Source organism: Nanorana parkeri, unplaced genomic scaffold (assembly GCF_000935625.1).
Source record: "Nanorana parkeri isolate BGI_ZX_2015 unplaced genomic scaffold, ASM93562v1 scaffold459, whole genome shotgun sequence".
Taxonomy (NCBI): domain Eukaryota; kingdom Metazoa; phylum Chordata; class Amphibia; order Anura; family Dicroglossidae; genus Nanorana; species Nanorana parkeri.
Window position 1 is genome coordinate 520,838 of NW_017306727.1, and position 20,071 is coordinate 540,908.

At 41.8% G+C, this 20,071-nt stretch overlaps 1 protein-coding gene across 1 annotated transcript in view; it reads left to right on the top strand.

Annotated features, from left to right (window-relative positions):
• The first annotated feature begins 452 nt into the window (after positions 1–452).
• Positions 453–20,071, top strand: part of TJP1 (tight junction protein 1) — a 331,960-nt gene continuing 312,341 nt past the window's right edge. Inside the window, exon 1 of the mRNA XM_018560498.1 lies at positions 453–624. Within this exon, the coding sequence (XP_018416000.1) occupies positions 530–624 (95 nt within the window). The 5' untranslated portion in view covers positions 453–529. The remainder of the gene's footprint in view (positions 625–20,071) is intronic.

Here is a 20,071-nt window from a genome sequence, read left to right on the forward strand (position 1 = left end):
TACTCCGGTGATATGAAATAATTGCTTCATGTGCTTATTGCCCGGAGCCAGCTCTTCGCCCCCCCCCACCCCCCCCCCCCCCCCCCCCCCCCCAATTCTCCTCCTCCTCCGGTGCCCTTTGCAGTGATGCCACAGACAAGGACCAGGATGCTGCGCTGCTAATTTGGATGTGATGACTAGGTGTTTGCAGCCACAACCTCATTAGACCTAAACCAACAGAGAGGGGATTAATGGGACGCTATTCTAGGCGCTAATAGGATTGTCGGGCTCCGGTGACAGAGAGGAGGGAGGGGAGAGCGGAGAGGGAAGAAGGATGGCGCTGCCACCTCGAGCTGTCAATGTTATCTCTATGTGCAGCTCACAAATGGCGATCTGCTGACAAGACACACACCGAGGGAGGAGAGAGCAGAGCACAGCCCGGGACTGAGAGGGAGGGCAGGACGGCAGATGCCTGGGAATCCCAATTTCATGATCGCATGCAGAGCTTTGTGGGGGGGCATCGGAGGGGAGAACCAAGGGGGGAGACAAAATGAAATACCAGAAATACCTGACTGTGCTGCAGATGGCGATCGGAGTGACTCCTTCAAACAGGGGGAACATTCTACCTTATAAGAGGAGGCTGTGGTGAGTCTTGGGGGGGCTCCTCTGTTCCTGGGGATGCATGGCTTTGAGTCATCACAATGCATGCTGGCCTTCTTCTGGCTCATCCACACACCATGTATGCTCCACTTCACATGCTACATGTGTGGTCTGCCTGGTGCATTGCATGTGGCTTATTTTGATCATGGACCAGGCATATGGAAGAAATGATGTGTGTAGGGGCCACCTTGCTCATGGGATGCAAGAGACAAGGAAAGCATCCCTGGTCCTCCTTCCAAAGATGTCTGTCACCTCCTCATCTATATGTTGGGAGGCTCATAAAGCATATTCTAGGGATTATTAGCCCATGCATAGATGAATGGAGTACACACTACTGGGATCACTGGATGATGCAGTGTTAATATCATGGATGCTGACATAAGGTGTGATGGCATAGTAAAGCATGTACCTTGCATTGTTTAACTGCCTGATGACTACACATGATATATGTGTCTGGATGATGCTTGCTGGACATTTACAACCTAGGTATGGGCCATGATAAATAATGCATCCGTACAATATTCTATTGACCACACTGCATGACTCTCAAGCTTGGCAGGAGCGATCAGGAAGCTGCTGTCAAAAATCCTTTCATTTTCTCTGTACCGGTTTGCATTTTCCTGACGCTGCAGTACAAAGAAATTCAGCACCAGGTGTACTCTTAGATTGTAAGCTCGTTTGGGCAGGGTCCTCCTCACCTACTGTTACTGTATATCAATGATGCTTGTCCGTGTTTCTTACTTGTCTTGCCTAAACAATTGTACAGCGCTGTGCAATATGTTGGCGCAATATAAATAATTGTAATTGTATTTTACGGGTATCCAGTATTCATTTAAATATTGGTGAACGTGTTAACACGCATGGGGGCATAGTAAAATAGATGATGGAGAGACACTTTGGATGTATGGCCTTTGTTAGGTAAATGCAAGCATAGTGGACAGCTCTCTAGTAACTGATGATCACTATGGAAAAGGATATTGTGTTGCAATACATATCCTGGTGTGATATGATCCAATGACATGCTGGAATCCTTGAGGCTGCCCATGGGTGAATTCCCTCATTGTACACTGTACAGTGCTATCTTTTAGTATTATGCTGAATATTGTGCCTGCAATGCAGTGAAAAACCCCACAGAGGTTTACTGTGTACATGGACCGTTCTGGTACATAGTTCATTTGTTTTCAGACTTTCCGATTTCATTGTTACTGATTGTACGTTTTTGTAAACAAATGTTTTTATTTGTATGTTGGTAAATCATAATGTGTAGTAACACTAAGATCAGTATTTAGGTAGAATATTACATTCTACACATACTACATATTACACTGGAATAGTCTTGTATTCATAGATGTTGTTAAGAACCAACCATGTGACTTTTATTATAGAAATGAATATAATAGTAGTAAGGATATCGTTGCTTCAGGGTACTATACACAAATGTTGCAACGCTATACAATTACCTGCCGAGCCAGGCACCCAATATGACCTTTCAGGAGAGAGGACACTACTATTCAGATATATCACAACAATGTGCCACTGAGGAACAAGGCACTATTCAATGAAAAGGCATTTACTAAAAAAAAAAACATAAACGTTACCTGGTCCGTATTAAGGTGCCAATAGTGATGATCTCTACTGACCCAAAATATTCAAATTGTAGTTTTAATCAGTTTAGATAGTCCTTCTTCAACCAGGGTTCCTCCAGAAGTTGCCATGCGTTCCTTGAGCAGACAGCAATTTGGGCATTCTGCCCACTGACAACCAATACAAGGAGCATGTTTCCCACTGACCACCAGTGTAGGGGGCCCTCCTCCCAATGACCACCAATATAAGATGGTCCTTTTCCCAGTGTCCATCAAAGTAAAGGGGCATTTCTCAACTGACCCCCACTGTGAGGGAACAGTACATTTTTTTGTCTACCTTTTTTCTGGCCATTATTATCGTTATGTTTGGGTCATTTTATTATTGCCTAAATGTTTTGCCATGTAGAAGAGGAGCCCTAAATGTGTCACCTACTGTAGGAAGTCTTTGTAGAATCCCCTTCGCATACCGTACTGGTATACCCCAGAATCCAACAGGTGCTGGAACAACTGGTGGATGGCGCCACAATATACAATCTAGAAGATATGTTGTCTGCACACCATTCTGCTTCCGAATATCCTCTTTATTTGTTTTCCTTTAGCATGACATGTGAATGCACCATTTCGGAGCCTCACATGACACTTTGCCTGACGGAGGGGTCCTGTGAGACTCCGAAACGTTGCAGAATGGTGTGCGGGCAACATATCTTCTAGATTAACTACTGTAAGCAGGCCACATTCCTTATTCTTTTATTTATACTTATGTCTCAACTCGCTGTTCATGTTAATAATATACAGTGAGGGCAATTTATCAACACTGGCGCAAACAAAGTCTGGAGCAGCTGTGCATGGCAACCAATCAGCTTCTCTCTTCAGTTTGTAGAGTTAAGATTTGAAAATGAAAGAGAGAAGCTAATTGGTTGCCATGCACAGCCGCTCTAGATTTTGTCTGCTCCAATTTTGATAAATTCCCCTCAGTGAGATGTAGATACTTTACAGAAGCTCATTTTGAACTATGGGACAGAATATAGAGGATACATTTAACTGATCCTCAGTCCTGTGACAGTCAATACTCCCCTCTCTCCCCTCTATGTTGGCTGTGGTATGTCTCTTGGTGTTCTCACATCTAATGCAAGTCATTGGACCTGCATTGATGATGATGTCAGTGGTCTTTAGACTGCCAGAAGTCCAGGGAAGAAAAGATTGTGGGGACCGGTCTAGCAGCCAGGTGGGATAGTGGATTAGGTGGGTATATTTTCTTTATTTGAATCCCTAGACCAAAACAGTTAGTTAACCCGTGCAGTGCGGTGCAGGGGTAGCCCCAGTGCAAGGGTTAGTTTTTTTTTAAAATCCTGGAGTTCCTCTTTAATCCTTAGCAAGAGTTCCCTGGGACGTGAAAGACATTTCAGGGGTTCTGCCATGTTAAAAAGGTTGAGAAAGTCTGCTTTAGACCAATCAGAACAAAGACAGGCAACATCCATTGGTTTGCTATGAGTTACTGCATTATGTTTCTTAAAAAGGTGTATAATAAAGAGTGCATTATGAGAAAAGATCTGCGTTGTCCTTTGTAAGCAGCCGGCCTTTCAGTCTGAATTAGGCAGTACCATTAAAAAAACCTCATTGGTTACTAGGGGGTAGCAAAGGCAGGTCTTATAATCACAGGCTTTAGAGTACCCCTGTCTTTAAAGAATTATGAGGGCTACCATTTATGACCTCTTTCTTAAAATGCTAGTTGCCTGGCTGTTATGCTGACCTGCTTCCAGAACAATTATGAAGATGAGGAAAGTCAGAGAAAAGTCAAAAGGCTATGCATACTTGTTTCTGTTCACTTGCATTAAGTACTAAAGAAGGAGGGGCAGTAAAACAGCCAGACAACTCGAATTTTCAGGTTAGGCTGAGTCATGGTAGTGGTAATCATCAGGGGCGTCCCGAGGCTGGGTGACACCCGGAGCGGTAACCGACTGTCACCCCGCCGAGACGTCACTGCCCATGCGCGTGACGTCACCATGTGTGTGCGCGATGATGTCATCGCGCACGCGCGGCAGTATTCTGATACCTGCCCGGCGGCCATCTTGGTGATGGACGCCGGCAGAGAGAGGAGGGGACAGTCACCCGGCGGGATAAGGTATGCCGCCAGGTCCCCTCATCTCTCCTGATACTGTCGGTCCATGACCGAGCGCCCGACTTTTCAGAGGGGGGTGACACCAAAATGACTAAGTAATTAGGGCCACCCCCCCCGCTCCCCCCTTGTGACGCCACTGGTAATCATGACAGGTTTCCTTTAAACGATAAGTGCACCCTTTTGAAATAAAATTCAATATGCATCTCTCTCCTTCCTCTAAAAATGTTCATATAATTTACATAGCACAGATCAGACTTCCTTTCTGAATATTGAATGCTGCACCATACCAGCGTGGTGCTTCTCATCCCAGGAGCTGGCATATCTGTAGTGCTACACATGTGCCACCCTCAAATGCAACAGGTACACAGGCAGAAATGTAAATCTGACATGGTTTCTTGACTTCAATTACTCTACTAAAAAAAAGTACATTGTTATTTCTGTCTGTGTTGTTGTTGAAGAGTTCCTCTCACTTCCTGTCTCGTAAAATGTTGTCAGCAGGACAGGAAGTAAAGGGTAAGTCTCTCTAATGGGGTGGCAGAGCCAGCTGTCAATCAGGTAGTGGGGTGGATCTTGACAGTATTGTCGGGATCTGTCCTGGTTGTCAGCTATGTGCTGAGCTTTGGGTCACAGGAGAACATTAGTACATGTCCTCCTGTGACCCTAAAGAGAACTATGGCAAAAAAAAAGTTGGGCCACAGTTTTGTTTTTAATAATCATTAGGAATACATTAATTAGAATTTGTGCAGACAGAAATTGGGGCAATGGCCTGACTTTTGAACATTTATGACTGTCAAAGTGCAGAATGATCTTTATGTATTCTTGAGTGAGTTTTTTATTCTCCTGCAATAATTGTCACAGTCATCTATAACTGGGGACATGTCACTGTACATTATAGGGATCTGGGGAGAATGGGTGGCACATTTGGGATACATGATGCTGCTGGATTTTTAGAAGTGCTCTAAGAAACAGAAGACCAAGAGTGAACTGATTGAGATCTCTGGCTTAGTGCTGAAACACAACAGTTAGGGACAGCCAAAGGTCCGCTCAACTTGCCACAGATGTCACACACACACTGCTTGCCAGTGATGTAGGAATAGTGGCAGTAAACAGATCCCTGCTTCTGGTAGGCCCATACGGCCTGCTTAGCCATATCTAAGTACTCTTCTTCATAGCAATCACCTTGAACAAGACGGCTGTTTAATTGCTTTTCCTGGGAAAAAAAGGGGTGTACTGTGCAAGGTGGAGGGGGTTATGGTAGTTGGACAGGGAAGATGTAGATGTGGAGATACACACACCTGATCCTTGGTCCCGTGGCAATCAGTGCTCACCTCTCTCACCCTCCACTCCCGCTGTGGAATGTCCCTTGGCGTTCTTACGTCCATTGCAAGTCAATGGACTTGTATTAGACCTCTTTAAAGTTCTGCTATAGGTCAGGGGACACTCAGCAAGTGGTCAAATAAAATGTACAATTTTACTAAAAGTAACAAAAAGACCCCCAGTAATGACAAAATTGTCAAGTGATTTATACAGTAACCCCTACTGTAAATCTTTGTTCCTTCATCCAGAGCTGAATTGATGTGCTATTTTCAGCAGCTTGTTCTCCAAGTAGCATGGTGGTTTAGATGTTTAGCGTTCCCACCCTACAGTGCTGGAGTCCTTGCTGCGATTGACCATATCAAGCAAGTTCTCTAGCAGTGGAAGATACACTCTCGGTTATGAAACTTCACCAGGACTGTTTATGATGTTGTGTATAATGCATGTCTTTGTATACAATAATGTATTGATGTATAGAGTTCCAACATTTCCCCAGTGTTGGACCAAGTGAGTAGGACATATTGGCAGTATAGCATTCTGTAAAACAAATCAAACAGAAATAATTATTTAAAATAGTATGCAGTTGTGGGAGTAGTTCAGGTAGTGTTGTAGGAGATACAGCTGTCCTGAGTCAGTCTACCAAAAGTGATATTTCAGTTAGGGTAGACCCCAATGGGTCAAATAACCCATCACCACCATAGTAGTTAGGGACTCCAACAATGGAACCTCTACATTTAAGTTGCAAGATTTTGTTCACTTGCCTCTCCATTATGGTGGTTTTTTATTCATGTTTTATTTTTAGACTGTAAGCCCTCAGGGGCAGGGCCCTCCTTAACATCTTGTCTTGAATTGTATTGTGATTGTAATGTCTGCCTTATATTGTAAAGCGCTGCACAAACTTGGCGCTATATAAATCCTGTATAATAATAATAATTATTGAGAATGCAGCAGGAAGAGTGAAACATCCATGGCTGCAGGAAGCATAGTGAGACTTCGAAGTACCTCGGAAGTATAAATTGTGCTGGGTGCTTCAAAAGATAAATATTTCTGTTCAAGTCCTCAGGACCAATAGGGAGCCAGTAGGTGCTGTAGTCCAACAGATTCCACAAATATATTTAGGTGTACTATCCTTTTTTAAGGTTTTCTTTTTCTCTTTTTTGAGAGAGTGAGTTTTAAGGCCTCATTTACAAACAACACAAGAGCAAAATTGCATATTGCCTATATACGCGTATATACACTGAGTGGCCAGATTATTATGACCACCCCATCAGTACTTCGTTGGACCACCTTTTGCCTTCAATACTGCGGCGATTCTTCTTGGCATTAACTCCACGATATGTTGAAAGGTGATGCGAGGTATCTGACTCCATGCCTGTTGAATAGCACTGTCCAGTTCTGTGAGATTTGATGGTTGTGGAACCAGCTGCCTGATGGCTCTTTCAACTTCGTCCCACAAATGCTCAATTGGATTGAGATCTGGTGATTGTGGGGGCCACCTAAGCAAGGTAAAGTCTCCCTCATGTTCTTGAAACCACTCCTGCACAATACGAGCACCGTGGCATGGCGCATTGTCTTGTTGGAAGAAGCCATCTCCATTGGGATACGCCATCAACATGATAGGATGAACTTGATCAGCAACGATACTTTGGTATGTTGTGCTATTCAGACGTTGTTCCACACGAATTAAAGGGCCCAAATCATGCCAGGAAAACATGCCCCAAACCATAACACTGCCCCCACCAGCTTGAAGGGTTGTACTCATGCATGTGGGGTGCATGCTTTCATGCTGTTCCCGCCAAATTCTCACTCTGCCATCTGCATGATGCAACTGGAAACGTGATTCATCGGACCACATGGATTTTTTCCAATGCTCGACTGTCCAATCCTTGTGTTCCTGTGCGAATTGGAGACGTTTTATCTTGTTAACTGCAGACAGCAAAGGTGTTCGAACAGGCCTTCGGCTTCCATATCCCATACGATGCAGTGTACGGCGAACAGTGCGTTCAGAGATCATTTGAGAGGATCCCTGATTAAGATCTGCAGTAATTTGATGCACTGTTGCCCTTCTGTTGTCTTGTACCAGTCTTGCCACTCTCCGTTCTGCCCTAACATTGACTAGTCGCTGACGGCCACAATTCGCACGTTCAGACCCAGATTTACGGCTGACAGTCCAGTCTTTAAACACTTTAACAACAGCTGCTCTTGAACATTTAACGAATTCTGCTGTTTTGCTGATACTTGCTCCATGGCTCCGAGCGCCAACAATCATCCCACGTTCAAAGGCTGTTAAATAGCGTTGTTTACGCATATCTTCAGAAAAAAAATCACTTCTACTGTCGTGGTAAACAACCTGCTTCCCTATTTGTAATGGTCTGGCCCTCTAGCAACTTCAGTGCGAAATTATAGCTAATTTGCCTACAAACGTCAGGTGGTCATAATAATCTGGCCACTCAGTGTATATGCGCGTATGTACGCTCGTATATGCGCGTATGTATACGTGTTTAAGTGTGCACTGTATGCAATCCCAAAATGCATCATTCTTAATAGAAATTTTATTGTACTGTGTGCGCATGTGTGTATATGCACGTACACGGGTAAATACGCAGAAATACGGACCCCGGACTCATCTTGGGTCCATTTTTTTTGCACATCTTTACACAGCGCAAATATATGGCTCCATACGCAGCTATGTGTATGGAGCCATTTATTTGCATATGCTGCATATGGGAAAATACGCTGCACGCATCTATACGCAGTGTATTGTACAGCAGTGTGAGTGAGGCCTTAATATGTCCCTACAGTTTCTTGAGCTAAACTCCCAAAAATGTTTGTTTAAATATGTTCCCTAATAGCCACAAACGTTATAAAACCACTATATGTATAATAAATTCCCTTGTAAAAGTATGAGCATTATCATCAGTTTGCTGCACATGGCCTGTGCAGAATGAAGAGGGATCCAGCAGGACCCCCATTGTAGACTGCCTTTAGAAAACTAAAGAAGGTAGGAGGATACCAGACCAGTCACCCTGCAAAAGGAGAGAGAGGAGCAGGGAGCAGTCTTTATTACAGAAGTGAAGGAGTTTCATGTAGAATTGGTGCACAGATCTTGTGGAAATACAGAAAGAACTCCAAAATGCAAATAGGAATACACATGGCTCTTGTTTTTAGACAATAATTGTTTAGGTCAGAGTTTGGCTTCAAAATAAACCCACCAATCTTCCTATGCATGTGAAGGTTCTCATTTATCCAGGTCATGATAAAGCTAGTAGTAGCTGGTCACATTCAACTGGACATTTTTTTTTTTTATTACGATGTTTCATCACTCAACCAGGTTGTCTCCTCAGTTCTAAGTGATGAAGCATCTTGGATGAGTGGTGGAACATCTTCAGCATGAAATAACAAATCCAGTTGAATGTGACCAACTACTGTAGGCTATAACTTTTCATTACTGTGTGTATTCCAGCTTCAAATCTCTCTGGTCTGTGTGTTATGGAGTAATAGGGGGCACAGGGGGGGTTGCCAGTAAAATCCCAGAGTAAAACTGATATATCCACTCACAAATGAAAAATCTGTGTTGATTGGTTTTACCTTAATTCCGAGTACTGCACTGAGTTGCAGGAGTGTATGAATGTACAGTACGTACTGGACAATGTGTTTTATAAGGAACCTTTGAAGATAGAAATGAGAGGTGCAAGCTCCAAGACAGACTATCATCCTGATCCTAGCTTCACTACCTAGTGATTCTCTGACCTGGAACAATCAGGCCGGATGGTAAGTGAGACTGTTTCAGGCTTCACTGGTTGCATGCTTTTCCAAGGTCAGTGACTTGTGACCCCTAAATAGTGAGTGAGTGTGATCATGATGACAGCCCTGGAGCCTGCACATTCAAAAACAATCTGCCCTTTCAGATTCCCTATAACTGACAAAACTGTTTTTTACCCTGGCACAGTGTAATATATGCTGTATGTCAGTGGATACCGTTCAGTATTATTCATATTATTTGTTGAATTAAGGCTAATACACATTGCACATGAAGCCGCGCGGAGCAAAGGGAAGCGGTGGCGTATGGACCTTCACATGCAGTGCGTCTTGCAGTTTCCTCTCCCACTGTCAGCTGGCAAGAGGTCGCACAGCTGAGCGTGCGAGATGTAAAATGACATCTTCAGCCAATCAGCTCGTGCGTATATACCAGTGAGTCAGGACATGCATTCCATTGAGTTCTTATGTTTGAGCCGATTGGCTGAAAATGACGTTTTCCATCTCGCTGCACTCAGCTATTCGAGCTCTCACACACTGCATGTGAATGTACGCGCCTTGCAGCTTTGCTTAGCTGCTTGCGGGTTCACGTGCAGTGTGTCATGGGCTGTTGCGCATGGTAGTTTGCATCCATCGGGGATTTTTATGTACTAAAACAAATCAAAGCTCTTTAATTACTAATCTTTTACTTGACAAATTTTCAGGTAAATTACAGACTGCATTTGCAGTGTGGTAGACAACATATTTGGAGACATATATCAATATGGAACAATAAGTATTATTTAATAAGTGGGCATAACTATCAGTACATGGACGGCAGTTGGTTGCTATTAGGAAATTTGCTGACATTTCAGCGAAATTACATTTTTGGTAAAATTTTGCCATTTAGCAAGATGCATTGTAGTCAGTGGGGAAGATAAAATGAAGGCTGTCTTTAGTGGTTTTTAAGGGTACAGTGGGCTTTAAATGGCTATGCTGGATCTGTCTTCTTTAAGTGAATTATTTCATTCTAGCTGCACATAAAGTAAACATATAAAAAGAATCCAGCAGCAGCAGTCAATAAAGCCATTGCTCACCATGTTAGCGCTGACATGTTAATCACATGGCTTTGTTAATAAACAAAACCATGTCACAGAGCCATGGTGTAATATGTAGGTATTATAGGCTGACACACAAGATTGTAGGAAGGTTATTATGTGACATATTGATCGTTATGGATGTTCTGGTATATATGTATATTTTTTGGCAGCATGAAGGTAGGACTTATGCGTGGTGCCATATATATGCGTTACTCAATTGAACGCCCACAGCAATTTGCTTAGACATGACCCCTTCCAATCATGAGATCACTTTGACAACCAATCACAGTAATCATATGATCGGGAAGCCCATGAAATGCCTCCAGTGATCAGATTTCAGGGCTGGTGGGAAGGTGACAGGAAGGGATTAAGAATACGGTACTTTTTGGACAATCTATTAAGTCTCAGGCCTGAGACTATCAGTTCGCCGGACAATAGGAAACTATTGGGCGGAGCTAGCTGTCACTGCTAGCTCCGCACAATCGTTTGCTATTTACTTTTTTAACTTTTTTCACTGTTTTTCTGTTCTGCTCGGTACCTCTGAGGGACCGAGCAGAACAGCCGAGCCGAGTCGAACTCCTTCTGCACTTTGGGTCGGCCGAACATGCTGGGCATGCTCGGCCGACCCAAAGCCACACGAAGCAAGCCGATGTACAGCTGATTTCAGCCGATGTACGGCTGAAATTAGCCGTACCAGCCTGAAGTGAATAGCCGAACAGTGTTCGGCTCACTTCACTTCAGATTGGTCATTCACTCGGCTGCCCTCGGCAGCTTTGTGAATAGACCCCATAAGATAGGTCTGTGATGTTATAATCATTGATGTATTATTATTACTATATAGGATTTATATAGCGCCACAGTTTGTGCAGCGCTTTACAATATAAGGAAGACATTACAATCACAATACAATGGAAGACAATATGGTAAGGAGGGCCCTGCTGGTGACGGCTTACAATCTAAAAGGAAGGGAGAAGTGATACATATGGATGTAGGAGTGGCTATTGGAGGCAGACACCTAATATGGGTGATAGCTTTCATGGCAGTCTAGATACAGCAGAATAAAATCCCATATGTGACTGAGCGAAACCGAGGATGATTTTATTGCATGATTTTTTATGATTTAATTTAATGGATTTCATTGATTTTAAACTAATTTAGTTTTTCGGCTGTGTCATTGGCACCTTACTAAAAAAAACTGATAAAGGGGACCCTGCATGGCCCCGAAACGTTGTTTTGTGACAGTCTGCATTAATAAAGAAGATGAATTATTGGCGCAAGTCATAGGTGTGCTGGTAACATTCATCATATATTGGCACCTTACAAGCCCCTCAAAAATATAATCTGTTTTCTGTCAAATAATAGGTAATTTGTGTAACTTCACCATGCTTTGGCCAGAAACATAATTTTAATAAGGGGCTAATTAAAGAATAATGCAATTTTGTTATAGGATCAATGTCCACAGGCTATTGTTAACATCAGAACCGCTACTCTCCCCAGACAGGTTTATGGGAGATAAATTAATATTCTCTTCTCCTAAAATTAATTTTTTTTATTAAAAACCCACTCTATCAGCTATTCATATATCACAAAGTTCTTTAAAAAGTATTCATATCTATATACAATGCTTACAATTATATAAATAACATTTAGTTTATAATTAATAAAAATAAATCATCCTAAAAAGTGCATACACAGTGATGGTAAATCAGTAAAACAAATGTTCAGTGCATATATTAATAATATGTATCCACTTAGGAAACTGTGCACAATAAAATGCTTGAGAATAAACTTGGGGGTTAGAGGGAAAAAAAAAAAAAAAGAAACGAGGCAGGTAGAGGTTTACGCTGCTAGATTGAGCAAAACCTTCCCGGAGAAAGTGTTTCTCTCCCGGGCGGCCAGAGCCGCTATCTAATAGCGGGAGACTCCCGGAGCGTCCGGGAGAGTTGGGCTGTCTGGAGATCAGTGTCCCTGGTTACCTGGTAACCAAGGACGCTGATCTGTCTGCAAGTGGCCGGAGCCAGCCGTGAGATGACGCCCGTTCGGCCAGCTTCGGCTTTCACCTCGTCTCTGTCGAGCCGAAGCATATGCCTTCGTCCCGACTGAGCCGCTCGGCCGACTTCGGGAGTTGCACGGGCTATAGTGAATAGATAGTCCTGGGGCCGAAGCTAGCCGAAGGATCAGCCTAAGCTACGGCTAGATCCTTCGGCAGCTTAGTGAATAGACCCCTTAATCTACAAAGTGCAAATTGTTTTCACAAAATGCAAGTTGTTTCCACAAGATCTGTGTAAACATTTTGCTTTCATAATAATATGATTCAATTATAATATATCATAATGTGAATGCCTGACTTTGCTTTACCATGCTCGTTGTGCCCAAATCACGCTGCAACACCTCCATTCAGTTTGGTGTTTCATGGAACTAAAGGGAGCACAGATGACCACCCTATGGTAAAGCAGCCAGTGTTCATGTGGATGTGCAGGCACATTTTGGTATCTTAATTTTGAGGGGCAAAGCATTGTCGTGGCAATGATAAAAAGGCTGTATATTTAGGGATATTTTTAAATGATGCAGGTCTGCGCAATAACACATCAGCCTATTAATGTTTCTCTCTGCAGTGCATTATTAAATAAACCTATATGTGGACATAAATAAAATTAAATCAGTATTGGCCTGCTGTTTAGAAATATATATGGTTCATTTTGCACAAATCTATGATATAAGCCATCTCTCTTTTCATGTTTGGTGGTGCAGAATGAATGGGGTGCATTCACTATTCTTTGAAGTCATCGCCTTGCATGAGGTAGTATTTCATCTAATCTTGTCGCCGGCACCAGGCAATAATTCCCGGTGTGTACAGAACGCTAGATCAGCTCATCTCCTGTATGCTTCTAGTGACTGGCTGACAGCACAGTTCTGGTTACAGAACATAATATCCCAGGAAGAATATAAACAGTTCTCTTTTCAGTCTACCTCTATCAAACTAATTAACAGTTGACAGTTTGCAGATATCGTTATACATGCACTTGAAAGGCAATGTATATTAAGCTCCTTTTTCTGCAAGATATACTTTTTTTAGACTGAGTGGGGGTAGGTTGTCATTGATTCCATGTCCATCATCAAATTGCAATTCCTAACACAAATTCTCAACTCCTTTGCTGCACTTCTAACAAAAGAGCAATCTGCACCTAAATACTGTATTCGTTGCTAGAAAATACAAGTATGCATGGTGTCTGAGCAAGTTCCCCGAGGATGTTCATTTCACTTTTAAACACCTTTTCACTGTATTTTCTTCCAATATAGTGATAGGGCAGCAAGCTTGGAAGAGCCAATACGGGGGATTTGTTTAAGCCAGTCCCCTCACTTTAAAAGGGGGCAGAGAGCAGACATAGGGGGCTGATCCTTCGGCTCGCTTCGTTTGGTTCAGTCCAACCGAAGGGCTGCTGAACGGGCTATTCAAAATCGTACGGGCTATTCACGCAAATGACAGCTGGGTGAAGCTAGCCGTGATCTCATGGCTTGCTTCACCCAGCTGTAATGACAGATCAGCGTCCCCAAATGACCTGGGGATGTTGATCTGTCACTAAACAATAAATACTGTTATTCTTTAACAATAACAGTTGTTATTAATTGGCCGGGACCTGCTAGAAGACTCTGGCAGATGCCAGCCAATACGAAAACAGTTGGGTGGAGCTAGCTGTCACCGCTAGCTCCACCCAATTGTTTTTTTTCTTTTCTTTAAAATATTTAATTTTTTTTAAATGTTCCTATTTTTAAATTATTTTTAAAATACATTTTCAACTTTTTTTTTCTCATTTCACTTCTTTTCTATTCTGCTCGGTACCTCAGCAGCATTCGGCTATTCACTCACTGCCATTCGGCCCCTGTTCTTCTCTATGGGAGAACACGGCCATACAGCGCAATACGCTCACCCAAACTGCACTTGCGTGCGGGTGTGGTTGTCCGTGCTTGGACGCAGACAGGATCCATCCTGTCTGCGTACGAATATGGGCGCCCGCACCCGCATGAATGTGCAGCTCTCGTGAGTGCTCGGCCATGTACTCCCATAGAGAAGAACAGGCTTCTGTGTACAATCATACACAGCACCTCTCCTTCCCGAGAACGACCCAATACGGCCGTGCACGCCACACGGATCTGTACGGGCCGACACTTAGCTGTGTGATTGAGGCCTTAATCTCTAGTAAATCTTGTCATATTATCTCTAATTAGTTAGTCTCTAGTTAATTTGGGCCTAGCTTTGCTCATTAAGGCTGGATTAACACCATTTTCCGGACAAGATCTGGAACATAGTGCACTGCGTTTTTACCATGTTTTTACTGTGATTTTACCACGATTTACTGCGATTTACATGTGCATTCTAGTGCGTTCCATGTTTTTTTGATGCGTTTGATGCGTTCCAGTGCATTCCATACCAGACAAAATAGGACAAGCAGTATTTTTCTGGTCTGGCCTGGAACGAACTATGCTGGTGGGAACAGAGGCCAGAAATAGCATAGGGATACATTGGGATGTATTTTGGGTCCGGAAACAGTCTGGTCTGGTCTGGTGTGGTCCGGAGGTAATCTAGATGTGGTGTGAATGGGCCCTAAAATGATCCTACTACTGGCCAATTTGTACACAGCAGTATTCTCTGCAATATCCTAACTCTTATAGGAAAATACGTGCCTGTACTCTCTCTAGTACATTTCAGCCAATTCTCCCTCATTAAAAATGTGCTTCTGTTGGCCTGTTTTACTCCAATGTATCATCTGTTATAGCCACCCAAATCACTTCCAGTGTAAAGCCAACAGCCGGCTTTACACATGTAACCAGACTTCCGGCTGCTATATGCATATGGAATATGCCATTCCTCCACATTAGCAAAAGCGTTATTGATAGAAATTGAGTAGCGGCAGGACTCATTTCTATTAGCTAATTTCTATCTGCTGGTCAAAGCAGGTCTACCACCATTTTATAAACAGACATGCTTCAGTGCTGAAGCTACCGGGAAGAAAAGCCTTTTTTTTCAAACTGAAATAAATCAGATTGCGATGCTGCTGGTGTATGTAAGCTAACCAAATTAATAAAAAACAATTCCACAGCCAAATATGAACTGCCAGTGTACACTGTCACTGAGAATGTCCGTGAAAATCATACAGTTCCATTTAATGCATCTTCCAAGCATGTTTTTAAAGGATTTGTGTAGTTTCAATGTTGTACTCAAAGCCGCATGAAAAGACGTTCTCTCTGTTGTATGGTATCTTTTTAAAAAGTTGAAAAAAAACTTTTTTTGCATTGGTACTTGTCCCCCATCGCAGTGCCCATCTTCCCATGGCCAGAATTTAACAACAATATTAGCCCCCCTATAGACTTCAATGAAAATCGCCTCTTTGTTCAGGTTCGCAGAATTGTGAATAAGATTGACCAAAACCTTGGCGAATCGAACTATCTCTTAGTACAAAGGGGATGAAGAATATAGCAGGAGGTTTTAAGAGACATTACAGAAAAGGGGAAAATGTCTACATTTCTATATAGTGTCCCCATTTATTTGACATATAAACTCTTTCACAACAATGTGACTCTATTCAGTTTTCTGCATTTGGTAACACATATTCAACTTGCTGCAACTTTGGCTGTACTGACCTGAAGTTTGCTGTTCAGAACAGCTGAATTAATTCTTTCAAAACTGCATTTTAATTCATTAGTGCATGACAATATGGGTTAAATAGCATGCATACTGCATACATGTTTTATTGTATACTGGGGTGACAATGCTGTAACCTTAACCCTCTTTCTACCTAAACACTAATTTAACCTAATGCTAAAAGTAAACTCATAGCCCTTAACACATTTGACTGGAACTGTAATACACTGTAATACATTTTCACTAAACATGCACAAACGGTCTGATCCCTTATTGGAACCCCACCCCAACCCAAGACACTAAACAAACCCTTAAAGCATACCTCCTAACTTTCTAAAATAAGAAAGAGGAACACCTTTTAGCCCAAAGTATATGGGCAAAAGACACACATTTGTCATGCCTCAAGTTATGTAGACCATGAATAAGTAACATACAAAAAAAATTGATTAAACTTACAAGTGTTTTTCTTTTCCATTACACTGGCTTTTAAAATAACAAATGCAATAACTTAGAGGTTGATTTGAAGGTTTAGTGTATATTCTACAGATGTAAATGGTAACATTTACAGGAATTTACTCATTTTACATATGAGAGATTTTTATATCATGTAATAGACATTGCATATTATATATAGAGAGAAGGGATAGCATGTGTTGGATATGTAGACTATTTTAGAGGCTATATGCATGGAATTACTTTATACATTTGACCGGATGGTCCCCGAGACACTCTAGAGCAACAGCTCTATTTTAAATGTTTTTAGATGTTTTATTGGTGTTTGTACATTCATGTTTTTTCTTAATATTAAAATTAGACATATTCAGTTTATATTTTGTTATAGTTCTGAATAGATACCATCCACATCCTCTTGATGATGTTGTTTATTAGTGGGAAACATTAAAGGACGTGCAATAGTCTACAGATGCTTATTTACCAGACCAGACAACTGAGGATGAAAGAGAGATAGATGGATTTGGTTCCAAAATGGAGTTGGAAGCTATGATTAAAGCCTACCTGGTAAAGCAAGATTTACTCACCTACATATGCTGTCTGGATCCCTTTCCAGCACTGCTTCTGGGTGCAGGGATCACGCATACAGTTTTGCAGATGTGCCTGCACCGGCCAGTCCCCCTGTGCTTATGTGGCCACTGCAGACTCTCCATCTGGATCATTACAGAACCCCAACACTGCACTGCCAATAGGAAGTGTCCATGTCATGCAGGACATTGACATAGACACCTGAAGAAGGACCCCCGCCTCATGTAAGAAAAGAGAAGACTCGGGACTGGTGTTACCTGACTGTAGCTTTCGGTGAGTAAAAGGGGAATTTTTTTTAATGGCAGCAATCAGTTACAGGGAGGAGGGGATAGGGGAGCCCGGAGATCAGTTTTAAAGGGCATGTAAACCCTAACAATTAATTTCTCCTACTTGGTCCCTTTTGGTCTACCATTGAAAGTATTTTGTTATATCTGTTTGATAATTATACAAATGCCTGTGATCCTCCCAAAAACCGTGTGAGCTAATAACTTCCTCTGCTTTCTGCCTCTGCTGACTGTTATCGGTTACATTCTTTTTCAGCTTTCTCCAAAAATAGAAAAAAAACACCAACAATCTAACCCAACAGTTGTATTGTCCAGTTCTGGAAATCCTGTAAAATGGAAGCCATTATTTTGTTTTGTATTGATAAAATTTAATGAGATTTAAAAACATTTGTCAAGTTGCAGTCTTGATATCTGTCACCATTTTGGTGGGCCCATGCATTATACAGATAAGAGATGGCTGACTAAAGTTGTTCACCTAAAGTTTTCTTCACGAAAAAAATCCTTTTTAATCCGTTATATATTGCATTTTTCTAGTTTAACACTTGAATTGGGTGAATTTTCTAAATGTCACACATTTATAATGACTAACTTTAACAAATTCTAGTATGTGAGAAATATGCCGTGTCCAGGGACTGTTTTGCAGCTCTGCACTATGATTGTCATCACATTTTTATTTGTTGATATAATTGGCAATAAATCAGTGGTCTCCTTCTCTAGACTTTATGGCCCATAATCTTCTGGCAGCTTTAGGATTTTTCTGATTCCCGCTATAAACTGGCAGTTCAACAATGTTGACAGAGCTGGTGTTTTTTTTTTCATTCAATAAATTTGTATTTACTTTAGAAGGTAGTAGTAACACAGCGGTACAAAAGATTAACAGGGAAAATCAAGTACAAACTTTAAACAATACTAATGCAATGGCGGACAAGAAATAAAAATTTAGCAACAGCAGTGATAGTGGAGGCAAATCACAGATAAAATCACACTAGGGATTGGTCACTTTGATATTGGTTCAACTCATAATTTCCAAGTTTGAAATTGGATTGGGCACGCTAAGTACTTGTAAAGGTGCCCATACACCTTGCGATTATCGTTCGATTTCCGAACGACATTGGGATTTTGTGCGATAATCGGCCAGTTAATGGGAACTGGCAATCAGTATTAATGTACAACTGGCCGATTCGTCAGGCTGGGAAACTTTTTCTAATCGTACAAAAATTGATGGATTAGTGGTGTTTTCGTACGAAAAAAATTGCAACATGAACACTGTAAACACTGTGCAAACGAAAATCCGTTCTGTCGATCGACGAAATCTGCTCAGTTAATATTGCTAATGAATGATAATCGAAATCCACATTGGTCTGTGCATGATGGGGTATTCAAGTGGAAATCGAACGGCGGTTCGATGAAGGCACAAAAAAAATCTAATGATAATCGCAAGATGTATGGCCAGCTTTAGAGTAGTAGAAAAAAGAGTAGATAGGAACAGGAGGCTTTATAGAAGGGATGGAAAAGGGCATTGCTGGGGTTCCTTCACACACGAACGTTCAGGCCCCGTTAAGATTAGGGGATTACAGATCTGTGAGGCAACAGTTAAAGAACTGTAGTAGAAAGTGCTGTATCCAAAGTTCCCAAACTTTCTTAAATTTGGGCATGGCATCCAATAGCCTTGCTTCCAAATAAATGTCTAGTGGACTCTAGGATACCTGCTGACTCAATTCACAAGGCTAACGCACCAGGATACATTTTCTTATTTTCAAAAGAAATTTCAGATTAGTCCAATAAGATTTGAAAGTTACAGTCCCATGGCTAAGTTAGAGAGCCTTATCATTATGATAAAACTTTGTGAAGCGAGCTCAATGTGTTCTCAAGTACAAACTGCAGATTGGGGAATACTCATCAGTGAGTGAATAAGCAAGGGGCGCACAAGCCTCTAAATTTTATTTGGTTTCTTTGACTAGTGTTTACGTGCAGTTAGAGGTTAGTGTGTACTGTGCCGGCTTTATAATTATAGTAGAGTATAGACAGTGAAAAACCTTTACTCTGTACATATATGAAATGCATGGCATTATGTGTTCATATTATACATATATGGGTGCTGTAGATATGCACATCATGATGAGATAATTGGCAGTCAGATGTTGTCTTCTGGGCTGACTTGTTCAACATCTTACAGTTTTACCAAGGCAAGTTACCCCTTTGAATTAAGTGATCTCCGGCTTTGCATTCCTTGTAGATGATCAGTAGGGTTGCACAGATCCCAAGTACAGTACTCGGTACAAGTACGAGTACATGTACCGATACTTTTAAGCTCCAAGACTAGACTAGAGAAAAATTCAAAAATTAGGAGGCAGCTGTCATTTGTAAGGAGCACACGTAGCTCCTGGGATTTGTACATCTCTGTTTTAATGTACGATTTTGTTTTTATAAATAGAAATACAGGGATGCACAGATACCAGTTTTGTGAGTACGAGTACTGGTACTTGCCGAGTACTTCCAAGTACGAGTACTGATACATTTTTGTTTATTGTCATGTGACAGTTTTTCTAAAACAATACAGACTAATGATTTCAGGACAGTGGTGGAGTGCCAGAGCCCGGTCCCAGCTGCAACCGCTG